At 36.3% G+C, this 24,757-nt stretch overlaps 3 protein-coding genes across 6 annotated transcripts; all 3 read right to left on the reverse strand.

The window, feature by feature from the left end:
- Positions 1–2,702: 2,702 nt before the first annotated feature.
- LOC141642892 (transcription initiation factor TFIID subunit 12b) lies at positions 2,703–14,397 on the reverse strand. Of its 4 annotated transcripts, none has more exons than XM_074451872.1 (9): positions 13,286–14,397; positions 12,228–12,434; positions 10,380–10,955; positions 9,348–9,422; positions 8,563–8,641; positions 7,597–7,661; positions 5,434–5,469; positions 5,109–5,334; positions 2,703–3,058 (listed from the first exon to the last, which is right to left on the reverse strand). In XM_074451872.1, exons 1-8 carry the CDS (start codon positions 14,093–14,095, stop codon positions 5,152–5,154), a joined length of 2,031 nt encoding a protein of 676 aa, XP_074307973.1. In that variant the 5' UTR covers positions 14,096–14,397; the 3' UTR covers positions 2,703–3,058; positions 5,109–5,151. The 4 variants fall into 4 exon arrangements, with proteins under 4 accessions (XP_074307973.1, XP_074307971.1, XP_074307975.1 ...); XM_074451870.1 differs by having other exon boundaries at positions 10,380–10,964; positions 13,286–14,302; XM_074451874.1 differs by lacking the exon at positions 2,703–3,058 and adding an exon at positions 4,673–4,992.
- A 4,479-nt stretch (positions 14,398–18,876) lies between these two features.
- On the reverse strand, positions 18,877–19,554 carry LOC141641179 (uncharacterized). The gene has a single exon (XM_074449850.1). The coding sequence runs from the start codon at positions 19,552–19,554 to the stop codon at positions 18,877–18,879; it is 678 nt and encodes a 225-aa protein (XP_074305951.1).
- Positions 19,555–19,563: 9 nt separating this feature from the next.
- LOC141641180 (uncharacterized) lies at positions 19,564–20,998 on the reverse strand. Its single transcript, XM_074449851.1, has 2 exons — positions 20,605–20,998; positions 19,564–20,141 (listed from the first exon to the last, which is right to left on the reverse strand). Exons 1-2 carry the CDS (start codon positions 20,996–20,998, stop codon positions 19,564–19,566), a joined length of 972 nt encoding a protein of 323 aa, XP_074305952.1.
- Positions 20,999–24,757: the final 3,759 nt, after the last annotated feature.

Here is a 24,757-nt window from a genome sequence, read left to right on the forward strand (position 1 = left end):
GATGTCGAATTAGGTGCGAAAAATATGGTGTACTTCTAGATATATTATTTGTCCCGCATTAAAAAATAATGTAGGTGTGATTACTACGTACGTATAAATAGTTAAAATGTCCCACATTAAAAAATTATCATAAGGTGGGGTGATCTCATGGCTATAAATAAGAGTATCATTGAACTTACTATCAAACCAAATTTTTTGGGGTCTCTCAAGTATTGTCTTAGAGGGCTCTTATAAGAGTTTGTATTAACGGCACACGTAAGTCACAAAAATAGCATACAAACATTAAGTCTTTCAACCTTGTTTTCATTAACAAAATGCTTTATCTTTTATTTTATTTAAAAAAAATATTTTAATCATATGTAGACAAATAAGTTAATTATTCCGTTGTAATGCACGGGTGTCTAACTAGTTATTTATATTTTTTTTTTTTTTTTTTTGAATCCCCTATTGGGGAGCACTAAGTATTAATTAAATCTGCATCTGCCAACGCCGCTATATAGGGAGGAAATACACCCTCCCAACTACGACGCCCCTCCACCCACGGCAAAACATGAGCATACTCATGTGCCACCTTATTCCAACTTCTACGCACAAACGAAAAACTAACATCATCAAACCTACGACAAAGTTTCAAAATATCGTAATAAACAAGAAAAATATCATTGCGCCCTGTCCGTCTCTTCTTCAAATCTTCTATGACCACTTCACAATCCCCCTCAACTATCAACCTCCGAATGCCTCTTGATTCAGCTTCCTTTAACCCGGATAGAATAGCCACTGCTTCCGCCAAAGTAGGGTGATATAGAACACGAGCCTGGATTGTTGCACCCCATAACATCATCCCATCCTCGCCCCTGCATACGACGCCCCAACTCGTCCCGACTCCCTCCTTAACTCCCGCATCAACATTAATCTTCACCCTACCCCTCTCAGGCCTGCCACATACTCCCTCGGTGCAGCCAATGGCCCTGCCCCATCCGACATCTCCCACAACACCTCTCTCGCTCTCTGAACCACCAAGTCCGCCCTCCAAACCTCCTCCTCGAACAAAGTCCTATTACGCCTTTCCCATAAAGCCCAACACCCAACCATAAACATCTCCCAAATCTTCGCATCCATCTCGCGTCCAGCTTCCTCCATCCAATCCCTCACCATTTCAAACCCCTCCGCACCTCGTACCTCGATTCCTAGCCCCTCCCAGACCGCATCCACCCAACCGCACCCTCGGACAACATGGAGACACGTTTCCGCTCTCGACTTGCACTGTGCACACACATCATCAATCAAGCCCACTCGCTTAGCAATATTCATCTTAGTCGCTAAAGCATCGTTACATAATTGCCAAAAAAACACTTTCATCCTAGGCAAAACTGGAGCATTCCAAATACGATTCCATAGCATCATATCACGAGCACTATCCGACTGACCAGCCATGTCCACCCCATCCGCTACCAATAACTTATAAGCAGAGCGAACCGAATATATCCCATCCCTCTCAGCATCCCAACACCATTCATCCAAAGGTCGATCCTCACTAATTCTAATACCCAACACACGGTCACATTCAAACGGAAGAAAACACTCCCTGAACTAGTTATTTATATTTTGAAAGACTATGAATCTTAATATTTTTTAAAAAAAAAAAAAAAAATCTTAAAACTCGTCTCCAATTATATCTCAAATCTAATTGTCAAAGTCAACTTTAAAATGGGATAAAGTCGTTTTTTTGTTGCACTCTAAAGAATGTTGTCCTATTATTGTTGATGTTTTTTAGAGTTTAATAATCGAAAATAGAATATCGTTCGGTTATGTGTTACTCCCTCCACACCCTAATAATCTTCTCACTTTTTCCTTCAAAAATTAATCTTCTCACTTCTTTAATATTCCGTTGATGTCATTATCAAGCTTTAAATTTGTCGACGAGCTAGAGAAATTCAAGTTGACCACGATGTCAACAATCATATGATACTCCTCATGTTTTGATGGGCATCTCACTCTAATCCTTTTAACAACTTCCATCCTCTATGTCTCTAACACTCCTCACCAATTGCCAATTGCCATAGGTGACAAGGATAAACTCAACTTGTAATTACGTAAAGGATAAAAAGTAAACGAATGATTGCGATTTATAACGGGAATTTAAAGCTCGATAACTTCTTCAAAAAATTCAAAATTATCTCCAAAACAAAATCTGAATCTATTCCTTTACATGCTCCAATTAAGAACATCGTCTACGACCTCAAAACTATGTTTAAATAATTAAAATAAAATCTAAAAATGAAATAATACTCCGTATCAATCTATTCAACTCAAAGACTATAATTCCGAACTGAAAAATGGGTCGAGCAACAAGTTGTATAATTTTGGTATGGAGAAGCTACTCACAACTTTGTACAAATATTCCCCATAAACACACGATTAAACTAGCATTTTCTTGTGATAAACGGTTGTATACACGAAGCCACCACTACTGTATACTTCTCACAAGTTTGCAAAAGACCTCTTTCCAATCTTCACCTCTAATAGAACGATTAAATATAATACATTTTGCAATCAACTATTGATATGCAAGTAGGCTAATTTATATTTATTTATTACTTCGTGAGAGAAGGTAGAAAAAGAAGGCGGTAGCAATTCTCAAAGCCTTAAGCTCAATGCAATACTAATACATTTTAAATTGAAGAACAAAACACACGTGAAAGAGAGGAAGTGACAATCAAACCTTGACATCAAAATGTTATAAAGAAGCTCCCGTGTCCCGCCTATGCACAACTACTACAATAAGAATTCATCTAATGTTTTCCAGAAGGGGAAACACGATATAAAGTTACAAGACATAGAAGTTCATATTCGAATTGATATCGGATAGCAGAATTGCGAACCGCCATAAATAACCTATATTTTTGTTCATTCTTTTCAGGACACCATCTGCAGACTGCAACAATAATATACATATGCCCAGTTTATCAGCCCTCATGTTCTATCTAAAATTCCCCAGTTGTTGAGTATACCCTAGCTGTGAAGACCTGTAGGCTGTAGCCCTCATGTTCTATCCGGCCTACAAAATTGAAGGAAAAGAATTAGAATTGAATGACAAAAATTATGACATACAAATTTCTCAAGGGCTCCTGCAAATGGCATAGCAAGAGGGGTTGAATGGATGCATCCTTAATCCTATGATAAGGACAAACAGGTGATGATGTTTCCAAAAGACTTACTATGAAAATTGTGTCGAGAATTGCATTGAATGATTGCCACTTTACAAGAAACAGAAGTATAGCCAGTTTAGACCTTTACCAAGTCATATTACTTTATTCCATTATAACTTCGGATGAAAAAAGAATTGAATAACAGAACCTATTGAAAAAAAATTGATAAATGAAGATTGTATACCTGAAATATAGACGGAAAAAGGTACTCCCTCTTATTCAGCCTATAGTTCCCCTTTCATTATAATACTCCTCACATATATTAGGGAAAGGGGAACATTAGGTTGAATAGGAGGGAGTACAAGTTACGAGCTAGGTTGCACGAAAACGGACACGGACACGACACGCGACACGGCACTTCAAAATTTTTAGGACACGGACACGGCAAAAAAAAAAAATCAATATATATATTAAAATAAAGGGAATTTGAAGAACATTATAACCAACATCTAAACTTTGGTCATTTAAAGACCACAAAATCGTAAAATGACAACCAATATTAATATCTTATACGTCAAAATCAAATACGTCTTACAAACTACAAAATTTCAAATTACAAATAAACATTTAAGTCTTGCTAAATTAATAAATAAAAGGAATAAAAAGTATCGAAGCTCCAAATCACAAACCCAAACCACCTCACATTCTCTTTTCTTTTTGTAATAACTCACTTAAAAACAACCCCTCATCTCTTATCTTTTTGCAAACCTGTCGTTTTCCCTTCTGCCATTACTTACCACTTTACCAGTTACCACCATTCTCCCAAATTTAAAAAAAAAAAAAATCAACACCCTAATTTTTGTTCATTTGTATGATTTACCAAATCAATAATACCCTTTGTTTATGTTCTATTAACTGATTATGATTAATTAGAGAAAACCAAGCAAAACCCTAGAATAAGAAATTAGGGGAAATTGATTTTGAATAAGAAATAAGAAATTAGGGGAAAATGATTATCCTGGAATGAATGTGGTGTCGACGACGAGAGGCTGGCGGCGACGGCGAGGAGGTCTTGTATCGGCGACGAGGGGCGGCGGCTGTTGGGGGTCGTACTGTTATCCAATTGAATTTTGTTGCTTTGAAAGGCATAAATGCCGTGTCCATCAAATACGGGCCGTGTCCAATTGTTTTGGACCGTGTCCTACACGCCGTGAATGAAAATAAAACCGCCGACACGGTTTTTGAGGTGTCGGACACGTTTTGAGCCGTGTCCTAGGCGTGTCCGTGTCCGACACCGTGTCGGACACGTGGACACCGTGAAAGGGCCGTGTCCGTGCAACCTAGGTTACGAGTAGCACTAAAAAAATCGAGGTGGTAAATGCCAAGAATTAGAATTGAATAAAAGAAAACATATTGACCCGTTTGCCGATTGATCCGTCCCAAAACCAACTCAACTGCAGCCAGCCATAAAGTCGGGAAAAAGGATAGAAAAAAATATATATATTTCTGCACTGACACACTGATAGGCCAGTCTTTCCAAAACAATTGAAAGTCCTTCCATTTGACGTAGACACCCAGGAAAAGACTGTTCTTGAAACGCCTAATCAAAGTTATATCAAATGCATAAGTTGTTTCTCCAACAGAAATGCAAAATGGGCTAGGCTCTGGCCAAAGTTCGATTGTTTCCACTTTATCTCTATAACCAGTTGTATAAGTTCGGAACAAAGAAGTTGCTTAATATTTTGTACAAGCAAAATGGATCACTAAATTGGTTGCACTTCTTCATTTTGAAGTAGACGCCATTCGATGCAATTCTTAAAGCACTTTTCATTATAGGGTCATTCTGTGTTAACAGCACAGAGGTAAGGTTGAGTACATCTGAAACATCCCTCCCCACTATTTGTGGGAGCCTTGAAACACTTGCGGTAATGTTGCTGTTATAGTAAATAAAATACTTACCTAAATGTACACCCAATTGATGTGAGAAGAGGAGGTAAATCTTTCAAAATCTAGTCATTTGCTGAAGCATTTGAGAAGAAGCTGACTGAGCTAGAAGTTGTTCTGAACTAGGAGACGGTCTCATCATGTGACTAGCACTAGTCAAGCTATCAAGCCCCTGTCTCACCATGCCTTTTGAATTATTTGCATGGGATTCTGACTGGGAGGACTGCATCAAAGCACGAATCTAGCATACACACATTGTTTTGACACAAGAAGATTCAGTGCCACGTGAAAAACTGCAGACTTGCATAGTTGCGTGCATATGTAAGAAATCCAAACATACCATATTAAGGCGCTTCTTGTGAAGATCAGTTGAAGGCTGCAACCATCGGAAATGCTAAGTTAAATGAAACTCCAACTTCTAAATATGATGAGTATGCCAATAATGTGAATGATAACGACATCAACATTTTCTATTAGTATCTTTAGTGAAATCTCATTCTTTTTCTTTCCCGTAGAAAAACCAAACAGTCTCGTATAAGACCATCCCACATGTGAGACCAATGCAGTTAATTTTGTGTTCCTCAATAATTACAAGGTTAATTGATTCATCTCACATGTAAGACTATCTCATATAAGAATTTGTGAAATCCAAATCTTATTAAGTATGAACATAATAAATACTGTATAAATCTAGGCAAAGTATTAATTATAGTTTTAAAAAATGTTACGGTATTTATTAATTACAGCAAATAAGTACGGTTATTTGATTTTAAATTCATTACTCCCTGCGTTATTTTATATTTAACGTTTTGCATTTTCGAGGCAAGTCTTTGACTTTAATATTTACAAAAATATATTTGTTCAAAAATTATGAAAATGTTACCATTAAATTCCTTACGAAAAGATCTTTCATATGAGTATACATATAATATTTAGTCTTATATTTTAAGAGATATTGAGGAGAAAAATGAGTGTCACGAAATGTGAGAAAGTCATATATAAAAAACAGAGCAAGTAAAAAAAATATCTTGATAAAAATTCTAAGATGTAAATCATTACGTATTAATTGAAATATTGCTTCCAGTTAAATATAATTTCCGTTACATTAATTGAAATATTTTGATATGTATGGGTGTTTCAAGTGAGTATCTCACAATGTTTTACGTTCGAGTAAAATAAACATTTCGAGAAATTAAAGTTATAAAACTTAGACCATTAGATCCATCGAGCACACAAGCAAAATAAATTTGTAAGAGTCGTTGTATTTATAAAAAAATTAAAGATAACTATAAGAGATAATTTTTTATAATGTGTGAATGAGCAAATTATATTCGACGACTTAAATACATATGATGAGGGTTTAAAAAGTGTGATAACGAGCATGTATGTACACAGTGATAGAGAGTGCATTTTAATTAAATATTTTATACATTATATTTTAAAATACTTTGATGTTAAACCTCAAAAAAGTATACTTGAGAAAGTTCAATCTAATTTGTTTATAAGTAAAATCTTAAATATCATTATATATAGTTGTGTCAAAAAAATAAAACTTGAAATTTTCTTATAAATATGTTTTGACACATAGCACATTTAACTATGTAAGACACAACTAAAACATTCGAATAAGTTAGGGTTTAGACCTTGTAGAGTATTTGATTAAGCATCATATGTTATATATAAAAAAAAATGTATAAAATTATATTCACACCCTTTTGAACAACTACTAATTGATTTGAAAATAACGTATCGTGAAATGATCTAATTTAAGAAATTGATGTTGATTATTGCATTGTTCGAATACATTTTATTTTAATTAATATGATATTAAATATTAGTTAAATCTATACCATGTATATGGCAAAGAGTAAAGAAATTCGACCTAACAAAAAACATTGAAAAAACAATAATAAATTTTGTCGCAAAAATTTATGTACATACTAAATAGAAGTACATATCACGAGTTCAAGTGGATATAGACAATATAGTAACGAGAGTATATGTGCCATGTCGCATGACATCCATATGAATATTCACCACAAAAATAATGATATTAGACATTTGCATAATAAAATACATGAGAAAGGGAGAAAAAATGCTTCTTTTTTTAATTATATCCTCAAATAATTATTGTATACTTATTAAATATTGATCATGCATAGCTAACTATGATCTATTACTATTACTTATTATTAAAATGGTATGTATTTTATTTGAAAAAGATTAATCTATTTCTATTTATAACTAAAAATATTAAATGTCATATATCAGTTATAATATTTTTCTTCAATTATAATAATAAAATATTCAAACAGACCGCGCGAAGCGCGGGATACTACCTAGTAGAGTGGGATCATTGAAACCAGAGAAATTTGATAACCCGTTTCCTCCATGCAACTCCCGCCCTTCATTCAGTTTTAACTCGAAACACGATATGCAAGGCCCACGTAAACTACAATAACAAATGAATGGCAGCCATAAAAAATCCAAAGCAAGAGCTTACATTGGCTGTGTTTCCCTTCCGTTCCTCACTAGAATACCCTGGAATTGTGAGGCGCCAATTTTTTTCTGCAATGACAGATCTTCAATTAGAAAGACAGTAGTGCAATGTTCATCTTTATTTCTAATTTTCATTTGGCAAGCCATGTAAAGCCATTTGTTATTTTCCTTATCACCCCTCTCTTAGCATCAAAGGGGTTTGTTAGGGTATAAGCCTGACACTACTGTGATGATGCGACTGAGAACACTGGGTCCATAACGCCACGAGTATGCAACAAAACATCAAGAACTCTCCCATGATCTCACCAGCTTCCACAAGAAACCAAAACAAGAAACAGAATGAGAATAGGCAAATAGAAATGTTTGAAAACCCAAAAGCCTTATAAGGTGGGAGGGAGCAAGGAAACAAAATCAGCGATCTCTCCCCACTTACTCCACTCCTGATCTAATATATTTGTTGAATGTACTTCATGTGCGAAATGGTTTTAGCCTTTAAAAAAATGCTGCAAACAGAACAATCACTTTTCAGCTCAAGGCATTGTTTGGATAGGATCTTAGGACGGGAGAGGAGGGGGGAATGGAACAAGTTTTCTACGAAATCTTTTCTATGTTGGGAGGATTTTGATTTGCATTGTCGAAGGAAAAATGGAACTCTTCATTTCCCTTCATACCAATTTACTAACACGGGAAACGACATCTATTCATTCCCTTCCTCTCCCTCCAAATCCGTTTATTCAAACTTCAAAGGTTTTAAAATTTATCAACTGATCCTCTTTCACATGTTATCTCTGAAATTTTTTGCTGCAAGAAACAGTTGTAAGACAGTATCATACTCTTGACAGCAAAAAAAAACAAATTCAACTCAAGATATCTAGTCCACCGGTCAATATACTGTTCAAATTAATAAAATATGACTAACTATCGCAAATTAATAGCCCAATCGAGAATTATAAGAAGCTTAGAACAAAACCTAGGTGTAGCAAAACATCCTTTGACTCCAACGTAGAAGATTTCCGATGCTTAGCCAAATTGCATGCAAATGTAGTAACCTGCAATGAGAAAGAACCTTAAGAAGGGAGTTCTAAGCATACGAGGTAGCATGTCGAATGTTTCCACGTAAAATAAATAAAAATTGGAATAGTTTTAGGAAATTAACATGTCTACTAGTTCAAACCCATGTGATAACAAGCGATAAAAATAATAAGAAAACAAATTTTGTAGATAATGGCAAGTTTACTTCTAGCCATCCACGTGGTGAGGTAGAAAACAAAAGCATGTATTTCTGACTGTTAATAACCAAACATGGTTCAAATTATCAGCAGATACGTATTGTATAACCCGAGATGTATCGGTAACAGAAGCAATTCAAGATATCGTGATATGGTCAAGGTAAAAACCGCCCAAGATCACCAAGTTATATCTCAAATCGGTCCAATACGGCCCGTAAAAGCACTTTTGTGGCCTAGTTATCTCGATAAAATGATATTATTGGCCAAAATAGTTTCTATAGATTCGTTTACATCATTAACATGCTACGAAACCGACAATATACAATTAAAATAGCTATAAAAGCTTCTTTCAAAAAATTGCCACGATATCCACGACCATGTCTGCAATGATTGCATCAAGTACAATTTCGAGATACCACTTTGTGACTTGATCTGGTATTCTGATAGGTTCACATAATCACAAATAAACTACCAAAAATGGAAACCAGTGCACATGTTATTCTGATAGACTAGCAGCAGGACTCACTGAATCAATAAAGTCATCAGCAATTTCCAAAAGAAGGTCTTCAACTTCAGGATCCAACTTCCCTCGTGCATCAACCTGGTATTAATCAAATCCATAAAAATAGCCGTAAGATATTCTGAAACTGATCATAAAACTTAATCTTCCAAGCAAGAAAGATGTGATAACAGATACAAGAAGGCACAAGTAGAGGGGAACACATATAGCCACAAGCCTACATATAACAGGGCATAATAGGAATACTATTGCCATCTTAAAGCATCAGCAAGTAATTTGCCTTTGACAAGATCCTACGTATTTGGGAAAGGGAGATAGGCTGTCCCAGGAAAAGCTGAATAGCCGATGAAAGAAATTTCTATAAAGAATTTAGAGTGGTATATACATCTTACTACTACTAAGAATATAACTCCATGCAAGCAAAAAAATGAACAACTCACAGAATCTAAATCACTTGTTATAAATTTCAAATTGACAGTTTTTAGTACAGGTGAGGCTTCAACCTGACAAAATAGCCTTGAAAGATAGAAACTGCACAAAGAAATAGACATCATATGCTTTTTTTACTTTTGACAAAAAGATGGGAAAAAAAAATGTCAGAATACCTTCATTTTTTAGTTCACCTAAACATCCATTCTTAGTTTTAAAAGGCACAAGATGCATCAAGGCAATGAGGCCCGTGGCAAGTGCTTATGCAAACAAATTTGATTTTCAAAATAAAATTTTGTACAAAAGTACCTTTTTACAGATTTTAAGAGGACTATCATTAAAAATGTAAAAGAGAAGATACTTGTGGCAAGAAAAGAGCACGATAAAAATAAATAAAAGGAAATCATATGAAATTGAATAATAGTGTGCCTCGCTAGTTGGACTATACCTACCTGGCGATCTAAGGTGTTTTGGCTAGAGCATCAAGCTTAAGCGCGCCTAAGGCATGTTTTTTTTTTTTAAACTTAGCATCCCTCTAAAAAAGATATAGAACAGTTTTCTTTCAGTTAAGCTGCAAAAGGCACAGGAAAATTTGGAGCTAGGCATTACCTGAGAAACCAAATCTTGTATCTTTCTTTTCCCAAGAAGTTGATTTGTTGCTTCTGTTCCTTGACTTGAACTCCCCCCTGGAGTGGTTGCCCCAGATACGGTAGCATCGGGTTGTGATCCAGTTAGGCTAACTGATTTTTGTCCTGATGGTCCCTGTAGCCTAGGAGAAAGCTGTTGAGGGAGGGGTTGCTGGTGGTGGTGCTGCTGTGTTTGTGTTTGTGGTTGTGGTTGCTGTTGTGGTTGTTGTAGCTGCCGTGTCGGCTGTTGTGGCTGCTGTTGCAGTTGAGGATGCCCAGTCAACTGAGACAAGTGCTGGGAAGTTAGGGGAATATTTTGCTGCAAATGAGATGATTGACTGATATGACCGGGTTGTTGCTGCTGCATCAAGAATTGTCTTTGATGTTGCTGGAGGCGTAAAGATGTCGACCCGGACGCAGTCATTCCAGTGGGCATTTGCTTTAACCATTGTTGCTGAGTCAAATTGTTTTGCATCAAAGCCGTCTGTCCATTTTGAGTTAAGCCAGACAACTGTGGGTTCATATATGCCAGCGATGAGGTTCGTTGTAAATTTTGACCCTGCATTTTCTACAAATTGTGTCATTATCAGATGGTCCAAAACACCAAGAAACATGGGGAGTGAAAAGAAGGCATAACTATATTTTTAGTTTAATGCCAAGCTGAGTTCTTTATAGTACAGATGCAGAGAGAAAGAAACACTCGTAAGCTCAGTTGACACTTGACACATATCATATGTTTTACCTTTTTCGATCAAAATTTTGATTCTTTAACAAAATAGATCCTGACTAGCAGTGATCAGCCAGAACATGTTCCGTTTTCTTGCTCTAGTTATCTTCCTTTCTCCAATTACAATGATAATAACACAGCAACAATATAATACACTATACCAAAAAGGCTTTTCTACTATGCACCCCGTGTCTTTTCAAATTCTATGTTATACCCCTAGTTTTTCAAAACGATGTACCCCTAAGCACAATTAAAAGTTCTTCAAGAAACCTAAATACTCCACAGTTCTCTTTCAAATGTTACGTTTGGACAATTTTAGTCGACTATTCATCCATAATATGTGGAGCATTCACTGTTTACTCATCAATAAACAACTTATCATGACAAAATTTAACCACTAAAAACCTAGATTAGATTCTTCGGATAATTTAGAACTAATCATTGAGTATATGTACAGTAGATGGTCTTAGAAACCGAGGGTATATCCTAGAATTTGAGAAAACACAGGGAAATATTGTAAAAACTACCCCAAAAAAGGGACACACAACATTCAAAAATAAATTAAGCCCTCGAAAAATTTCACGAGAACCACAAACCTACAAATCTCGATGTATAAAACCGTGAATAATCTTTTACACGAAAAAGAAGATGGACAACTAATATACAAACAGAAAGCAAAGATTCTAGCTAGTGATGGAAAACACTTAAAAGAGGAACGTATTGTCCTGGTCAGCCTTTATAAGTTTCTGCTCCTTTGAGCAAACATTGACAGAATCGTGTTCTATACGAAAGAGACAGAGCAAGACCGAGATGATTATGAAGCACACATTTATAATCAGGAAGGAGCAAATCTCCCAAAACTCTAGCTTCCTACTATAGTCAATGTTCAATAATCCTTTCAATTTACATTGATAGAGTGAACATATAAATTGTACCCGAACAAGCTGTAGTACTCGCAAAAAAAAAAAAAATAGACAAATTGTTCTAAAATTAGCCAACCCCAAATCATTTTGTAATTTTAAGGCTCTAATGTTGTTGTTTTGTAGCAACCACCAAAAGAACCTTAGAGCCACGCAGAAATTAGGTGTTTCCAATTAAACATACCTGAGGCGATGAAAGTGCAGTTTGCTGTGTTAACTGCTGCGTCAACTGAGCCTGGTTAAGCCGCTGTTGTCCATAAGAGATAGGACCATTTGCCCTAATTTGCGAGCCAAAACCCATCAACTGCAGTGCTTGCATTTGCATAGATTGGCCAAGATTATTTGGCCGTTGAAATTGTGACTCCTGTAGGATACTCGCTCTTTGTCTTGGCTATAAATTTTCAAAAAGAAGAGGGAGACAATTAGGAAGGATGGTCATGATATTCCATATACTGAACATCTGTGTGGAAGTACACGCTACAAGTATAGGCAAGTTACGGCTTCGTCCAAATTTTATCCAATCTACACTTTGAGTATTTTCACACCACAAATATTCAAATTTAAACTTGCAGCAAAAAATCACACGAAGTTCACAACACTTATCATACTCAGCATTATTTTCCCTCCTCCCTTACCTTCGCTGCAAAATATCACTATAATACTAGCGTCACTAACATAAAGAGACACCATTTATTCTTCACACTCAATACACATAGCACTCAGCAATTTATCCTAGAAACATTAACAACAGTCACTGTCGAACACATTTCAAAGCCACCATTTACCATGGGAGAGCACGTGTCCACCACACAGTTCAAATTCAATCAAGACCAAATGATGGGATTTATTCTTAGCCATCTCAATGATATAAGACCCTAAGAAAACTAAAATTATGTCCACCACATAGTTCAAATTTGTCAACTAAGAGAAAATATGTAAATGATTTGAAATTGACCTTCTTCTTATTAGAGAAGTATTTGCTAGCCTTCAGCACTTTGTTATAATAAAATACTCCCCGAATCCCATTTATATTGTATCTCAACATATATCCTGAGAAATTATGGATCATAATCGACGTCCATTGCCCAACAAAATTCAACGGGGACGATAAGTTTGAGATTCAATTGTAACTAAATATTAACAAAACTCACAAGTGACACATGGTTGGATTCCAAATGCTACACCATTGCATACTCACTGGTAACAACAAACTAAGACGCCAAGAAAGAAAGAATAGCATACCGATCCGAGCAACTGAGATTGCATATTATTATATTGAGCAGCAGCAGCAGCTTGCAAGTTCCCACTTTGACTCATTATTGAGGACCGCGGCAAATTCCCACTGCTCAACTGTTGTGGTTGCTGTTGTACCTGTTGCTGTTGCTGCTGCTGTATCTGTTGTTGTTGTTGTTGTTGCTGCTGCTGTTGTTGTTGCTGTTGTGTCTGTTGTTGTTGCTGCTGTTGAACCTGTTGTTGCTGCTGCTGCTGTTGTTGCGGCTGTTGCTGTTGTTGTTGCTGCTGTTGTCTAATTTGTTGATTCAACAATGAGCCACCAAAATTCATTTGCCCATATAACGCAGCTTGTTGCTGCCTCATTAGTAGCTGGTGTTGTTGTTGTTGTTGTTGCGACTGCTGAGATTGTTGTTGTTGCAATTGCTGATTAATCCGAGTCATAGACCCAGATCGATGCAGACCCATCAAATTATTGGAAGCAGTTCCGATTCCCCCACTCATACCCATCAAATTCTGTTGATGTTGTTGTTGTTGTACTTGTTGCTGATACAACTGTTGTTGCTGCTGCTGTTGCAAAGCAGCAACATTGACATTCTGATTAATCTGCTGCTGTTGTTGCGGTTGCGATTGTTGGGAAGATTGTGAAATTTGGGAAACAGAAGGAGAAGCAATTCGAGAAGGAGAATTATGTGAGTGATTAGAAGGAGAAGCCATGTTCATGTTGTTACTATTAGATGGGTTTTGTGACATTTGTGAAGACGGGTCCATTACATTCTGGGATTGTAAGGGTTTTGGGGAAGATGTCGACATATCTGCCATTGTTCAGGTTCGATTTTTTCAATTGGGTTTCTCAAATTAGGGTTCAATCGAAATGGGTATCTCCCCAAATTGGCAAATTTTAAGGTTGGAGCTCACAAATCTGGGTTTCAGCTCACAACAAATTCCAATTTTTGCAACCAACGAGGAAGGAAACAAATAGAGAGTTGGTTTTGGGATTAATCCTATTTGATTTTGATTAAGTAAAGCAAGCAGAGGTTTAGGGAGGAATAATCCTATTTGATTTTGATTAAGTAAAGCAAGCAGAGGTTTAGGGAGGAATAATCTTTTTTTTTTTTTTTTTTGTGCTTGGAACAAATTGAAATAGGACTTTAATTTATAAAAGACAACCATCCGATTTGAGTGACCGACAAAAACTCTCCCCCTTCTCTCTACCTTTCCTCCCCTCTTAAGTAAACTTTGATCTACTACCACCGCCATCCTCCTTGTCCTTCCCTACTCTCCTCCGGCGGCGCCGGAGATGGGGCCGTCCTTCGGCTGATCTTCCGCGGCCTCAAATGCTCGACCATGGTTTGATTCCGTTCTAGCTCCGTTTTGTTTTAACCACCTTTCCCCTTCAACCTCTTTTTTTTTTAATTTGTGCTCCGAGCCGAGTCTTCTTAGCACTGCTACGGTGTTCGGCCCGTAATCGGACCTCTTTATCTCTGATCTTCGGCTGCCTTGTTATCATCATGTCGGTTAGTTTCCCCTTTCTTTATGTCGGTTTGTCCGATCCCTTTCTCTGGTTTATTTGAAAGGTTTGAGTAACAAGTTCAATTCACTTGTGTTCTTTTTTTGTCTTCTAACCATTAAAGGGTTAAGCTTTAATCTTTAATGGGTTTTGGTTTACTTATTTCTAAAGTCCTCTCTAATTTGGGGTTAATTTCTCTACCCTCAAAATTCGTTTTCTCGCCTGGTTTGTGATCTGTTTCAGTGCTCCAAGTTCCCATTTTAATGGATTTGGTTAATAATTTGTGCCTTGTTGAATGTCATCTATATATGTCTGCTTTCACTTCAGTTTGTCTGCTTGGTAATTGGGACTTTGTTCAAGCAATTGTTAGTCATAAAGAGACATGTGTTATCAGTGTGTGTTCTGATCAGTTGCTTTTCTTTTGGCTAAGTTATGACTCCGACTTCTGTTGGCTTGACTTCAGTTAATCGTCTTTTAGTAAGCAGTGCATCTTCCAAGTTTTTCTTCATATGTAAGGCAGCTTACTTTTCATTAGGCTTTTTCCATAGTCAGAGGTGGTTGGTGTCGTTGTTTAAGGTGGTATCTTTTCTTTTGCTTCTCCATGGTCGAATTTTTGACGGAGGTGGTTTGGGTTGGTGTTGTGTGGATGGATGGTTGTAGTAGTTTTTATCTTTCTTGTTGCCTGATTTGCGACTCTTTCTCCGCTAAGTTTTTCTTCTCTTTTCGCTCGCCTTCTTTCCTTGTTCGCATTTCGTTTACAATGGACTATCAATCTTTTATTTGCAACCTTAGTGAGTTGTTTATTTTCGATGACAACGTTGTGGATGATGAGGGTTTGATTGCCTCGATTATGAGTTTAGGAAAGCAATCCTTCTCCTCTATCCACTTGATGAAAGATAGGGGAAATTCTCTGTTCAAAAATAAAAAAAAATCGGTTGCGGGTACTCTTTACAAACAAGCCTTAAATTGTATGTGCTTTGTTGGGTTTCTGCCCTCCTGTGATGAGCATGCTACCTTTTCTTTAGCCTTGTCCCTTGTTCTTAATTTAGCAGCGTGCGAATTGAAGCTCTGTCATTATGTTTTGGCTAGTCGTTACTGCAAATTTGTGACCCTTCGAATGTCAAAGCCTTGTACCATCGAGGCTTAGCTTATAAGCAACTGCATTTACTCAAAGAGGCTCAACATGACTTTGAGCATATTTTGCAACTTGATCCGAAAAATTCAGAAGCTAGTCGGGAGCGTCATGTCGTGGTTGACAAACTCACGATCAACCCTAATGGTAAGCGTGCTGCTGCTCCGTTTGACCCGTTAGGCTTTGTTAGTAAAGGTAAGAAGCCACTTCTTAGTGATGATGTGGCTGACACTTCGGCCGTAGCTTCTTGGAGTTCCTCTTCTAGTATGGAATCAATGAACATTGAAGTAAGTTCTGATCAAATTTCTATAGTTTTTGACACCACCTGTGAGACTAATCCTCCGCAGGTAGCCGAGACTAATGACTCTACCTCTCATCCTTTGAATGAAAAACTGGCAAAATATTCCTTCACCAGTAAAAAGCAAGCTAAAAATAGTTTGCAAATCTCACCCCACGATTATGAGAAATTGTTAGTTGGGAAGGATTTATCCTTTTTCCATGCAAGTTCATTATCTTTCATGAGGGTTCGTCCCCTCATCCCTAAAAATTCTATCCAGACGGGAACTCCCCATGAAGACATTTCACGGGCAGCAGAAGTTCCCCTTTCTTCTTCTCCTTTACCCAAGGAGCAAGTTGAGCAACCAACTTTAAGTTTTGAGAGTGATAAGGTGGTTCTGGAGGAAGTTGTTTTCCAAATTGCTAAAAAGAAGCGGGTTTCATCCAATTCCGCTCAGGTAAGTAAGATGTCTGCGGTCCAGTTTCAGTTTAGTACTGTTAAGGAAAGCAAGATCAAGCATTGTAGAGGTAAGGAGGGACACAAAGCAAAGTTTATCGGAAGACAAGTGACCCAAGCTAGTATTCATCGGAAGAGAAGATCTTTCGTTTCTGTGGATTTTTCTCTTTCTCTTTGCAGGTACACAACGAAAATTCCGGTGGCTACGAGGTCTAAAAGAAAGGAGACAGATCAATTCTACTTTGACAACTTATATCATCCTCCCTACAAGAAATGTCGTCTTAGTGTTTCTGCTTCATTATCATGTACTTTTAGTTCGGTTAGTTGACGCTCTAATAGTCTAAAGGACTTCGGTACTCCGGAGTTTGTACTGTAATTGACTCTCTTTATTTAATCTCAGTTTATTGTTGTCAAAAAAAAAATTGAAATAGAACCTATTTTATCGTACAATCCGTCTTGCTTGTGACGGAGGTATCCGTCACAAACTTGCGACGGGTCAAATAGCACTGTATAAAGTAAAATGGTAGAGGAGGCCCACTATTTTGTAATGTAACGGATTTCATACAATTTGAGACTTGACTCTTTGGTATTATATAATTATATTTAATTCTTGCTTTTCCAAGGAAGTTTTTTAAGGGGATTGATAATGTCACGATCCTTTTTGTTAATGTCACACCAATAGAAGGCAAATCTAAGAGAATGTTATTATTCACCGTCTCACAAAAACGAGTAGCATTAGTAATTTTGTTGTGGTATTATGTTTTCCCTTTTTTAACCACGTGATTCTCTCTTTATTCATTTCTTATTTATTGTATTTTTCCACCTGCTTTCATTTATCTATCTATCAATAAATAATATAAAAAGACAATCTAAAGCACCAAAACTCATCATTCTCCTTTTTAATAGAGAGTTAGCCAGCCACATCATCACCATTTTTTTTTAAAAAAAAGTAAAAAGAATTTGAAACATTAAACATAATGTTTGAGCATAATGAACATTAAACATTGTCTTTTTTATTTTAAGAGTAAATTAATTAACAACAATAAAACATAAAAGTAAATAATGAAATTTTAATGTTGAGATTTTATTTTATTTTTATTAAAGAATTGAGTTCTAAAATATTTTATTGTTTTTAAGTTTAGGGTATATAAATTAAAATATAATATAAAGTTACCATTATGTTTAACTAATGTGAATATTGATCCTTGTATTCTCAAGTTTATATAATAACAGTGTTAAAGTTGTGATACCAGAATTGTCAATACAATCACGTACTTTTGTACTATACTTTGGAAAAAAAAAACAGACTACAAAAGTATTGACATTGGCTATACAACTGATAGAGTTAATTTTGTTCCACTATGTTAATTTTCAAATAAATAATTTCATGTCACCTCTATACAATATTATAAATATGTAAGACTAAACATCTCACTAAGACATGTGCGATAAAAAAAAAGTCATTTTCGATTGTGATATGTCACATGCTTATAAGTAAAGAATTTTTTTTTTAAAAAGTATAAGTCGCAAGATACACACATTAACAAAAATAAAATAAAAAATTGATGTAAACCTTTTATCTCCCTCTCATAACTTTGGTTATCAATTACTTATTTATTTAAATTTATTACCTATATATAATAATGATCTTTTTACTTTTCCCTCACCATTATATAATAATCATAATTCCATTTTAGTCAAAAAAATTGGTATGCAAAATATACATAGATAACTAAATTATTTTTTAACTTTTTTCTTTATTATATATTGAATTAATTAGAATCTTATTTATTAGTTTTATTATGTTTTCAAATTGCAGGAGGATGATATATACTCACATATTAATAACATTGCATGAAATTAGTATTATGGGTATGAATCTTTTTTACATATTTTTGTTTGTTTTGAATGACTTTTTCATTTTTGCCGGCTTTTCTTTTTATATATTGGTGTATATGCAATATCAAATGGTAGCATGAATCTCAAATAAGTGGTTGACAGTTTATATTATATATTCTAATCATTGAAATACCAATTGCCAAAAGTTTATAAACTGTACTATGTTGTCTTTCACTATTTCATACACTTTAGTTCCGTGTGTTACACTTCTCTTCTATTTTTTTTTGGTGAAATGTGAAAATTATATTAATAATTAAGGAGATGAAGTACATAATCACCAATATAAGTAACCATTAACAACACTTTTTCCCTAAACTATACTAAGTATTTTACATCCAAGGTGTCCATTGCATACGTTCATACTTGGATGTCCACTTCCAATCATGTCCTCTTCTTTTCACCATGGCTTGAACATTATTGACCACATAAGAAGGATGAAGTAACTTACTCTCCAACCGACAAATATTTTGAGCCATCCAAATCTGATAGACCATTGCCAGAACAGCAGTGATAACAAGCTTCTTTTTCATTAATGACCGGCATCTCCACAAGCAGCACCAGTCCAGTATCCATGTACTAGGAAAAACAACACCCAACCAGGCAGCTAACATATTCCAGCAACTAGCACTGAACCTGCAACTATACAGCAGATGAGTATGGTCCTCAGGCTGCGCCATACACATATCACAAGTGCCTTCATTGATGATGCCAAATCTGATCAGTCTATCCTTTGTCATCAGTCTACATTGGATAGCCAACCAGCCTATAAAAGAGTGCTTGGGAAGATTGAGCATGTTCCAGATAACAGGGTACCAAGAAACTTTAGTCTGATCCCCTTGCAACCAAGAATACCCCACAGATACATTATATCTCCCTGTGTTGGTACTCCATTTGCCAGTACAGTAGGCAGGCTTGAACTGATCCTTGACCTGGCAAATTTTCCTCCATGTCCAACTTGAACTAGCATATGGGACATAATCCAGCCAATTCTGACCTTTGATATACATATGATTAACCTATCTAATCCAAAGATGGTCAGCCTTTTCAGCTAACCACCAGACATATTTTCCCAGCATAGCCACATTCCATAGTTTGCAATTAACAATACCGAGACCACCAAATTTCTTGTCAAGACAAACCTTATCCCAAGCCACATGAGAAGTTTTGTGAAAATCATCAGAGCCACTCCAAAGATAGTTCCTACAGATTTGTTCAATTCTATCCATCACTATAATGGGAATGATAAAGATACGTGACCAGAAACTATGGAGTTGTGATAGTACTGCCTGAACAAGAACAAGCCGACCTGCATAGCTAAGTTTCCTGGCTCCCCATCCACGAATCCTCAACACCACTTTCTCAAATAATCTAGAACGGTCCCCCACAACCATTCTTTTATAGGATATGGGAATACCAAGGTACCTGAATGGAAATTTCCTTTCTCTGAACCCTGAAACTCCCAGAACATACTGAACATCCTCATTACTCATACCATTGAAATAAATATCAGACTTCTCACTATTCATAACCAGTCCAGAAGCAATAAAGAATGTAGCAAAGGCTCTAAGAATTATGCTAATTGAAGCCTTGCCCCCTGCAAAACATTAGAAGATCATCTGAAAAGCACAGATGAGTCAGTCTAAGTGCTCTACAGAGAGGATGATAGTTGAACCCCATAGTATTTGTAACTGAATTCAAGATCCTACTAAGGTATTCCATGCTAAGAGTAAACAGCAGTGGTGACATGGGATCACCTTATCTTATCCCTCTCTTGCCTTGGAAGTAGCCAAAGTTGGAACCATTAAGAGACAAAGTAAACCAAGGAGTTGTGATACATTCCATTATCACTGAGTCACCTGAGGAGGGAAGTCAAGGGCCTGCAACATTTGTCCAATAAACTCCCACTCAGTTGAGTCATAAGCCTTCTTTAAATCAACCTTCATCAAGCACCTAGGTGAACAAACTTTTCTTTTGTAAAGCCTAACCAAATCATGACAAATCAGGATGTTGTCTACAATGTCCCTCCCTTTTAAGAAAGCACTCTGGTTCTCACTAACAAATATCAAGCAACACAGAGGCTAGTCTATTACAAATCACTTTAGAGATAACCTTATAGACCACATTGCAGCAGGCAATGGGTCTAAAATCAGCCACAGTCAGAGGCCTTTCCTTCTTTGGAATCAAAGTCAGAGTGGTAGAATTAACTTGTTTTAGCATTTTCCCAGAAGATAAAAACTCCTTCACAACCTCTATAAGATCAGACCCAATAGTGTCAAAAGCATCTTTAAAAAATTGAGAGGTATACCCATCAGGTCCAGGTGTTTTATCAGCAGATATAGAAAATAAAGCATCCTTAATCTCCTTATCAGTCACAACAGTAGTTAACAAGAGTCTATGCTCATCAGTCACAAGTTTCCCTTTCTGAACAGTAGCTCTATGAACCTGTGCCATATTTGTTTGTGTCCCCAAAAGATTTTTGTAATACTTGACAAAAGCTCCTTCTATGGCATCAGAAGTGGTATGGTTAAGGCCATCCAGGTCATGGATCCCAAGGATCCTATTCTGCATCCTTCTTGCTTTGATGACACTATGAAAGTAGTGAGTGTTGTCATCCCCATCTTTTAACCATTGAACTTTGGCTTTCTTCTCTTCTATTTTAATTTTGTCTATTAGGTTATAAATAAATTTGCTTAGTCAAAGTGTTGAAGTATGATACAAAGATGTCAATTTGATATTTTAATAGTGTTAAAAGCGGAGTAAATATTTTGCATGATTATTGGTAAATAACCGATACTTATTCTCTAATTCGTGTTCCGACTTCCAATGATTTTAAGCCTTCAAATAATTTTTTGTTCTACATCAAATATATTCTTATGTAATTCACAATAATTCTTGGATAAATGTTTTTTAAATGATTTCTGTATACTTTCTTTTCTCATTAATTAAGAAATATAATAGTTTTTACGGAGTATAATAGTATTGTTTTAATTACAATCTTGGATTAATGAAAAAGAAACATCTTGTGTGGAATTGTATCATCTTACTTTTCTCTCAAATCTAATCTTATAAGTTATATGTATCATGGAGTGTATTATTAGAACATAAAATGTGATATTCTAAAAATATGTATCCAATTTTCTTGGAATTCATCGGAATAGTTGTTAAAATGGCTCACATAAAAGTTCATCCAGAATAGGAGAGATATATAATTATATTTCATCGTTATATTTATCGAATTCGTATTGATTCTAAAATTTTTATTCGCATAAGTCACATGCCCTTAGCTCCTTACTAATAGTTAAAATATATTATTTAGGTCTTTCGCTATAAACCATATTTTTTGTATAGAAATGTCGATTCATAAAACTAATAGTTAAGTTGTGAAAATAAACGAGTAAAAGATAAAAGAGCTTGAGAGAGGAACACTACCACTCTCTCCTTATTTTATTAATGTGAGACACTCGCTTGTGGTAAAACATAATAAGGAGCTAAGTCTGGACACTATAAATTCAATAATGTGTATGTACAAAATTTTAACTTTTATCGGCCGCTTTTTTAATTTCATAAACAAAGAAGTTGAGACAACAATGTATAACACTCTTATGTATATCACTCCCTATTTGTAAGGAATCACATATTTAGCTAATGACATAAATAATTAGAAAAATAAAGTTACGAGTATGCAATAAAGAATAGAATTAGATATCCATTCTTTTATTTCTTTGCCAGATAAAAATAAGGCCAAGTATTTTCAAACGCACCTAAACAATATAACATGCACTAAACTACGAAAACTAACCCGTGCATTGCACGGGTACTAAAACTAGTTATTTTCAAAATAACACAAAACTTCTCACCTCGCATATTCTCTCTTTATTCATCTTCCATATTCAAACCCCAAAACTCCACAAAACCTTCCACCTCTCAAATTTTTTGTTGGTACGATGAAGATCTTGTATTGTTGTGTTTTCTTTATTCTTTTATCAAATTTTTTAACAAATTCCATGATTCTTATCATTTTTAGTTTGATTTTTTACGTTTTTAGTTTAATGTTTTACCATTTTAGTTCATTTTTTCAATTTTTAGTTTCGGTAAATTTACTTTTTATTGCTATTGTTGAATATTTGTTGGTGATTGTTATTGTAATACCCTCTTCTTACCCGGTCAAGGTAATGGGAGGATGTTACCATCTCGGTTTCCCGAGGTGGTAAAATCGGAGTTGCAATTAAGAAACAATTAAATATAAATAAAGTATTTAGTGAATTACATAACCATTAATGAATAAATGAAATAAATGATACAACTCATCACTACTATACTCTTCTAATGAAATGACACTCGGCTCCAAGTCCAAGGCTCGTCCCGTCTTCCACGTGACACCAAAACAACCTGTACTCAACCTGCTCCCCATATGATCGGAAATATCATATGGATCGACATAGGCCACCCCGGAAATAGGTGACAATTACACATACACACAACACGTCAGTTTTAATAAATAAATATGAAACACAACAGGATAATTAAATATGCAACATGCTAATGGTATGAATGAGATACAATCATACAATCACTATGTCGGTACCGGGACACGCCCAGACATATAGATAATCACCGGTGTCAGGGACACGCCCACAACACCATGCCTCACCACAAGGTACCGGGACACGCCCAGACGTACTGGGTCCGGAAGCCAACCGGATCCCTTGCCAGACGTCGTGTCTCACCCACACGAGTCCCTCCGTACTCAAGTCATTAATGTGCACATCCCTCTTGGAGTGAAAAGTTCCAAGAGGCGACTCAAGCATAAGACGGTATCCCAACCTTTCTACGTCTCCTCAACAACCAAGTACCACCACCAACGACCTTTAATACAACACAATAATAACCATACATAGAATATGGAATACAACACCAAATATGTGACTCATCATGAACTTAATCCCAACATGTTATGAATAACAATTCCTCAAATACCAACATGATGTACAAATCAACTCACACATGCAATGATGATGAAAGACACACAAATATGTACACATGCAATGATGATGAAAGACACACAAATATGTACACACAAATATGTACTCTCATCCTATATAAACCACACAATACTATCACAAATACTTCCTACACTATTATACACTACAAAACCCCTTATTATTGCCTACTAATTACCCATATTACATATAAGAATCACTAATTAATTACTCAAATCAAAACCCCCAAATGTTAGGATTTAAACTAATTAAAGAAGGGTAGATCTTAACTCACCAAGTAAGAGGAAAGAAGGAAGAGGATGAACAAATCACCAAATCAAGCTTGAATCTCATGGGATTGCGGTTGTGGTGGTTTTAGAGAGAAGGGAGAGGATTTGGAGTGAGAGGGAAGAAGATAGAATGAATGAGGATAAAGGTTCAAGGTTTCCTTATCTCGTGTTCTGATTCAGCGCCACTTGACCGAGTGCGTGTCCACTCGATCGAGTGTCACTCACTCGGCCGAGTACTACTTACTCGATCGAGTGATTGACCACGCGACTGAGTGCACACTCGATCGCATAAACGCTTTACTCGGTCCACTACAACCATACTATGTCTAGTCCAGGTCACACTTGGTCTAGTGTACGGTCATACTTTCACTCTTGAGTAGATTCTATCTCGTCTAATGGTCCTCTCACGTACCCCAAGGTACATTTGAGGGTCCCAAAAGGTACGGGTATTACAGTTACCATGTAACGACCCGACCCGCCACCATCCTAACACAATCCCAATACTATGGGATGCTCCATTTGGGTCCATTATTTGTCCTCACTTAATCCCAAAAAGAGAAGGCATTGTTACTAAGTGGTGGGTGGAATCTATTATAAGCTTCTCACGATCTCCTTATTCTTTCCATGTGGGACAACTTTCCTCACATTTCATGGGGTGTTACATTCTCCCCCACTTAAGGAGCACAACGTCCGCGTTGTGTCTGGAAGTTTAACCGCTACCCAGAATGCTCCCCCGCTAGGTGGGTGATCACAATGGAGCGTATAACCACTGCCTCCAGGAGCGTATACCAACTGCCTCCGATCACCACACGGTCGCAGGGTTGCTCTGATACCACCTGTAACGACCCGACCCGCCACCGTCGTAACACAATCCCAATACGATGGGATGCTCCATTTGGGCCCATTATTTGTCCTCACTTAAGCCCAAAAGGAGAAGGCCT

The sequence above is a fragment of the Silene latifolia genome, chromosome 2 (genome assembly GCF_048544455.1).
Source record: "Silene latifolia isolate original U9 population chromosome 2, ASM4854445v1, whole genome shotgun sequence".
Classification (NCBI taxonomy): Eukaryota; Viridiplantae; Streptophyta; class Magnoliopsida; order Caryophyllales; family Caryophyllaceae; genus Silene; species Silene latifolia.